This window comes from Vespa crabro, chromosome 19, assembly GCF_910589235.1.
Source record: "Vespa crabro chromosome 19, iyVesCrab1.2, whole genome shotgun sequence".
Classification (NCBI taxonomy): Eukaryota; Metazoa; Arthropoda; class Insecta; order Hymenoptera; family Vespidae; genus Vespa; species Vespa crabro.
The window spans coordinates 4,893,436-4,900,541 of NC_060973.1; the positions used below are offsets into that span (position 1 = coordinate 4,893,436).

The 7,106-nt window shown below is 30.9% G+C and overlaps 1 protein-coding gene across 5 annotated transcripts; it reads left to right on the plus strand.

The window, feature by feature from the left end:
- Positions 1-1,079: 1,079 nt before the first annotated feature.
- On the plus strand, positions 1,080-6,847 carry LOC124430866 (zinc finger protein 708-like). Of its 5 annotated transcripts, none has more exons than XM_046978029.1 (5): positions 1,080-1,695; positions 3,084-3,323; positions 3,402-3,637; positions 3,719-4,099; positions 4,192-6,847. In XM_046978029.1, exons 1-5 carry the CDS (start codon positions 1,534-1,536, stop codon positions 4,535-4,537), a joined length of 1,365 nt encoding a protein of 454 aa, XP_046833985.1. In that variant the 5' UTR covers positions 1,080-1,533; the 3' UTR covers positions 4,538-6,847. The 5 variants fall into 5 exon arrangements, with proteins under 5 accessions (XP_046833985.1, XP_046833989.1, XP_046833988.1 ...); XM_046978033.1 differs by lacking the exon at positions 1,080-1,695 and adding an exon at positions 1,736-1,839; XM_046978032.1 differs by lacking the exon at positions 1,080-1,695 and adding an exon at positions 2,388-2,894.
- The last annotated feature ends 259 nt before the right edge of the window (positions 6,848-7,106 follow it).

The following is a 7,106-nucleotide window of genomic DNA, read 5'->3' on the forward strand; positions in this document are numbered from 1 at the left end:
TATATTATAAAGCGAAATAAAAAACAAGGAAAGAGAAAAATTAAAAGAAAAAATTAAAAATAATAATTATATGTAGCTCTTGAACGATACATCAAAATGAAAGAAGAGAAAAGGGTCCATTGGAAAGAGAGAAAGTGGGAGAAGCGACAGGGGAGAAGACGTACGTGGCGCGTGTATTAATTGCTAATTATTAAGTATTGATTTTTTTAAACGGGACATATCCGAGGGGGAGGCTGTTCGTTCGCGAATAACCGGGACTATTTTTCGCGCATAAAAGGGAGGATGTCGGGTGGCAGTGAAGGGGTAAGGGGTAAAGTATGCGAGGCGCTTCTGTTCGGCGTAGTGATACAGACTCCGTAAAATGGCGGGAAAGATTGGAACTCGGCGGAAAGATTTCGAAAATTCGGAGGGAAAATCGAGTTACACGAGATCGTAGATCAAATGAATGAACGAAGGATCGAATAAGGAAGATCGACGATAGAATAAGAAGTTCTTTTCTCAATGAATTGAAGGGCCAAATATGAAAAAGGTCAAAGTCGCGAATCAAATGGAAAATGGCGGACCAATTAAGAGAGCAGCCGCGTTGGTACATTTTATTCTTTATTTTCGACGATAGTATATATCTATTCTCGAAAGGTGAATATCCCGGAGCAATGTAGCGAAGTATAAAAAGGGTGATAACATGGATGAAAAGGAAAAGAGATGGAAAAGGCGTGGAAAAGGCGCGTTTAATTGACGAAAGAGGAAATGCGAGATGGTTTTGACTTCGAACGCGTGCGTCGCGGCGCGGCGGCGAGAGAAATCCATAAATAAAACAATCGGTTATATACATATGTTTTTCAAATCGACGAATGCTATTATATATTTTGTATCGAGCACTCGTTTCGGAGGTAGACGCCGACGCCCGGCGCCGACGTCGTTTTTAACGCGTCGACGAGCCGCGTGCTGTTAGTAATCTCACCCAATCCGAGAGACTCATAAGTATATATAAAAAAAAAAAAAAAAAAAAAAAAAAAAAAAAAAAAAAAAAAAAAAAAAAAAACGGGGGGAAAAGGAAAACGGGAAAAGAGAGGAAGAAAAAAAGGAGGATCGTTAGAATAATCAACCCTCTCTCTCTTTTGTCGCGGGGGGGAGGGGAGGTACGCGTTGGCACATCATTAAGATGCAACGGTGAAAAACGTAACTGGTCGTCTTCCGGGGTTGAACGACTAACCGCGTCTCCCGAAGGAAAAAAAGAAAAAGAAAAGAGAAAAAAAGAGCGAAACGTACTAAATAAGATACTAAGAGGGTGGAATAAGGGGGTGAGAAGGAAATAGAGAAAGAGAGCAAGAAGGGAGAGGGAGAGGGAGAGAGAGAGAGAGAGAGAGAAAGAAAGAGAGAAAGAGAGAAAAAGAGAAAAAGAGATATGTTCGCTTCGCGGTGAGCACCACGCTTCGATATCTCGTCGCATCGTGCGGTGAGGGGAAGGATCATAATCTTTCGTTATAATTTCTTAGTGTCTTTATATTTTTTTTCTTTTATTTTCTTTTTGAAATGGGTACAGCCGGTCGCGATTTCGAGCGCGATCGAGAAGACGGATTGCACTGTCGGATTTGTGCGTGCGACGTTACTGGAACCAACGGTATCAACATTTTCACCGAGGATGGTAGACGGCACTACCTGCAGACCAAAATACGCAAATATCTCTACATCTTGGTAAGTTGTGCGACCTTGCGAGGAAAAAAGTAACCGATCGAATCGGCCCAAGAGGCAACGAACCGAGGCTGAGTGCGTGTTGTGTGTTACCGGGATCTTTTTCAAAATCTCGACCGCTGGACGCGCGCGCGTCTTGCCCACCAAGTAATGCATAGTTGTGTGTACGATTCCCACGTGCGACTCGGTGGTACATTCACGATCGGATGAACGTTCGTCTTGCTTTATTTTTTTATTTTCTTTTACTTTTTGTTTTCAAAACCTGCGATCGGCAATTTTTTCTGTCGCTATTATCACTTATCGAAATTAAAACAATAAAACGTATTTTTAGTTATAAATAATTCTGGAAAATTTTACTTAACGATTTTTTGCCTTATGTCGGTACTGTCGATGTACCGGTGCATTATACTCGACGGAGACTCAAGTGGGAATTAGGAATGCGTTTGATCGTAATGATCGTTAATTATTGTCAATTAACAAATAAATAGTGTTATTTTTGTGATCAAATATAATAATCCCTATCATTGATATTCACAGAATAAAATCTATCATTATAAAAATTAATAATAAATTGTAGTTTTTACCGGTAAATTTTCTAAAATATACTGAAACGATATGAATCCATTAATTTTCTAATTAATAATCATATTACTGCAAAAAGAATCAAAAGAGATAATATTTTGATATAAATTCTTAAAAAGAGAAAAATTACATCTGTCTTTCGTAAAAAATTGATATTCCTTTTGATAATATTAAATAATATGTATTTATAAATACGAAAAATTAATGTGACAAATATTATTGCTCGATGAATGAGCTTCATGGCAACCATTTTGTACAGTGCTGTAAAAGTGTTAAAAATTAGCATTTTATTGATTGCCATAAGTATAATGTACTGCATGCGCTGTATAAAGCGATGCGTCTATAAATATTTGAGAATGAAGCGGCGGCGTATTCAGATATGACGTCTATGAAATATTTTATGCAGAAAAAATAGCACATCGAATGTGTTTCATATATTTATGATATTTAAAATAAAAATACTCAATAAGAAAATTTTAATTATGAATTTGATAAAATCTAAAGGTATTTTGAAAAAAAAAATTTCTTTAGAAAAAAATTATTATCATAATTTAGAAAAATGACAATTAATAGAATAAACATTAAATTTATATAATACTTAAAGATAATTACTATTGCAAGTGAGTTGATAATTAAAAAGTGTAATAAACAAATGTGTGAAAAAAGAATATTTTCATGTAGAAAAGTAAATCAATTTTTTAAATGAATTATATCTTATTTCTCAATACAATGTTTTTTTTTTATTCACACAATTAACTTTATTTGATATTGTCAAATAACAGAAGAGTATACTACTTGATTTTTTTCAGGTATCCTCTGAAGATAAATTATCAAAGATGGTTTGTTTAACGTGCATCAAAAGATTGGAAGGAGTACATCGTTTTGCAATGATGGCATATTGTACACAAGAAAGATTAAGGTTACAATTATATGAAAATTTGGACAATATAAATTCTGTTCAAGATATGGAAGAACAAAGTTTAAAGGATACACAAGAAACTACTAAAAAAGTAGAAGATAGAGGATTATTACATTCAATTCTTACAAAAGTATATATTTCAATTTATATTGCACATTCATAATACTTTTTTACTTGACTATCTTATAACAAAAAGATTTTATTCTAGGGTGCCATAGAAATTTTAGCAGAAGGCGAACCACTTGGACCATCTGAATTATCCCATCTATCTGAAGAAGAAAAAAGTCATACTCCAAGTATGGAAGAAATGGAAGTCAAAGTAGATCCAATGTTATTTTTACAATGCTGTATGGAACAATCGGCTTCAGATATATCAGATACATCAGACCTTGAAGAAAGTGCGATCAGAACTCATTCTCCTGAATTATCGAGTTTAACAAACAAGTAAATTATCGGAACTATTGCAGCACGAATAAATTAACATATAGATTTCTTTTAAATAAATTAATGAATTTTTAATTATAGAGATATAGAAATAGAGAAGGAGAAAACAAGGGAATCTAATGACAATAAACTTAATGAAGAAACTAACGAAGATAATTTAAATACAACAAAACAATATGAATGTACAATATGTACACGATCCTTCATATCAGAGATTGGTTTAAGAAATCATTTATGGTCACATCTGCCAAGAGAAAGATGCTTGGATGGGAAATCTGTTTTGAGATCGCAACAAGTTCATTCAACAAATGGCGTGCTACATACGAATGTTGATAACAATTCCTCTGCCAACTTCGTTTGTCCAATTTGTGGTAAAAAGATTTCTACAAAAGGAAATTTGAAAGTACATTTAGAAACTCACAGGCCTAAAGGAAAATATGGATGCGATATATGTGGCCGAATGTAAGTTTGACATCAATAGATATAATTTTATTAAACGCAAAGAAATTTCTTTATTGTATAACAAATATTAATTAAAATTGATTTTGTTTTAGTTTCAAAACACAATCGAATTTATGCAGGCATAAAGAATATCATGGTGAAATTAGATTTCCATGTAATGTTTGTGGAAGAGTGTATCCAACTAACTCAACTCTTCGAGCTCATAGTATAACGCATTCGGACTTAAGACCACATGCCTGTCCTCTTTGTGATAAAACATTCAAAAGGAATCAGGATTTGAAATTTCATATAAATCAACATACTGGTGCAAGGCCTTACCAATGTCCTTATTGTCCAAAAGCGTTTGCCAGTTCTGGTAATTGTTTTTCACATCGTAAAAGAATGCATCCTCGAGAAGTACATAGAGATAGGCAAAGAGCAGCAGATTTAATGAGATGAGCTGTGAGTAACCAAAACGAAGAATGGAGTTTTAGCTGAACACAGTATTTGATAGAAACAATTTTATAAACTTTTTTTAGCTGTATTATACAGAAAAAAGAGCTTTACTTTTGAGATTAACGGTGCTAATCCACAAAGTGATGATAGTTTTATATGTTTTTATTCTTTTTAATTTTGAAATTTAATATACTATTGTTAATAATGTTGATAATGTTGATAATATACTTTATTGCTCACAAAATATGTATTCTTGTTTGTTGTAACAGAATATCATAAGCATACACAATTATCATTGATAAAAACAAAAATACTTCCAATAGTCATAATTAATTTTGATTACTAAATGCACAAGTAGGTTTGAAATTTCATAGCCAGTAGTAAAAATTTGAAGTATATTAAAGTTTGAAGTATATTGAAGTGTATTAAAGACATTTTAAGGTAGTATTCTAAATATGTTTATATTATATAATTATGAAGTAAATAACAATGAATTATGTTTCATTTTTATTTTAATGTTCACTGCCAAATATATACATATACATACATACATACATACACACATATGTACGTATGTATATATATGTATATATTTATAATTACATTAGAACAGTTTTGAATAACATTATAATTGATATAATTATAAATAATATAGTATGTTTACACATTACTATGATAGTATGTTGAATATGAACTAAGAATGTAGAAGTAATAATAATAATAATGAATATACAATTTTCTCTTTATAGAGCTGTGATATGTTAATGATTTTTTATACTGGTTATGAAATTTACAATTTACTAGAAAGTAGACAAATACAAAAAAATGATATTAGTTGAGAAACATTCGACACAATTACTGAATTTTACCGACAGTAACACAAGGTCTAAAATTAATGATAAAATAATATATTGAATCGTCCTTTACAAAAAAGTAAAATGTATGTAATCGAAATAACATAGTGGTTCTATATGAATTTTATATATAGGATGTCCCAGAACTACTAATTGATCTTTGATAAGATGAAAGAGGATAAAGCTTTGAGATGATAGTTCTTTTGTCTTAAAATATTTACTTCTTTCACCTCCTCAAAGGTCAATTATTAGTTTTACAGAGAACACTCTATATATAATGTATAATGTATAATGACCAAAGACGTTCGTGCAAATGAGAACATTTTTTGTAGCTTCCAACACATTTTTAGCACAATGCAAATATTATCATAAATATTAAGACTGTTTACGAATAAAAACTTTGTGTCAAATTAGAATAATATAGGTTAGGGAAAAAAGCGAACAAGGGCCACATCTGCAAACTGTTACAAAATATAACAAATGAGTTTGATTATAGAATGACGCAGTATTAAAAACGAAACAAAAAAAAAAGAAAAAACAAATGATATAGAAGCTGTAACTCATATGTGTGTATATATATATATATATATATATATATATATATATATACAATATATATATAATATATATATATATATATATATATACATACATAACACACCATATAAGATACTATCGTAATATTATTCTTATAAGTGGAATTGTAATTGAAAATAAGTGTTAAATGAAGTCTGAGTAGTTCTAGGAAAAATATAGCGTATAAAAAGACTCGTGTAGAGCGTAAACTATACATAGTTTGTGCTTCCATATTATTACATATACACACACTTATGCATTATAGAAAATAAAAAGAAATAATGTTTCTTTACAGTAGATCGGGCTAATCATAAGCATTGTACAATAATTGGCACATTATCCAATACATATGAAACCAATACGACATGAACTAAAATGTGTTGATTATTTATCTACAGAAGCTTATAGCGTGACACATACAATATGTATTTTGCGATTACACTTTTTTGTGAACGCTTGCCATTGCGTAGATTAAAATAATAGTTGTAATAAATATACATCAAAAATAATCAATTTTTGAGAGAACCAATGATCGTTGAGTTAACACATCGGTCGGCATTAATGCACACTTAGTCGTTAGAAAATCAAAAATTGAATATTTTTTTAAACTACACTCGTACGTTCTCATTGATATAGAAGATTCATACAGATACAAGTATATACATACACACACGCACGCAACACTCATACACACACACACACTAAGAGTATATAGAATTTCATTAGGAATTAGTGCCATTTCAAAAGTGCCAGTAATATAGACAATTAATTTAGCGTTATTATACAGCAGATAAATACCAAATGATTATTTATAGAATTGAACAATGATTTAACACTATTGGTAATACCATCTGTGACATAATAATAAACTGGTTGTATAAAACAAGCGTATTCATATAATTACTTGATCCCTATTATTCTGTTATATTTTTGAAGTATTTTATCAAATTGAGAGAAGATGTTGAGCAAGGTAAAAACAATGACAGTTATATACGCATCTAATAATTCATATGATACGATTACTCGTCGGATATATATCGTATTATAAATCATAAATAAAGTAATTCGTATCTATTGCGATAATATATTTATAAATTTACATCACAGACGAATATATTTCTTATAGATTTAAATAATATAAA

Bases quoted from the DNA above. Each gene is read 5' to 3' on its own strand.
- LOC124430866 (XM_046978029.1), top strand. From the start codon at position 1,534: ATGGGTACAGCCGGTCGCGATTTCGAGCGCGATCGAGAAGACGGATTG. The intron at 3,324-3,401 runs GTATATATTTCA...ATTTTATTCTAG, and splicing joins TACATTCAATTCTTACAAAA to GGTGCCATAGAAATTTTAGC. The intron at 3,638-3,718 runs GTAAATTATCGG...TTTTAATTATAG, and splicing joins TTATCGAGTTTAACAAACAA to AGATATAGAAATAGAGAAGG.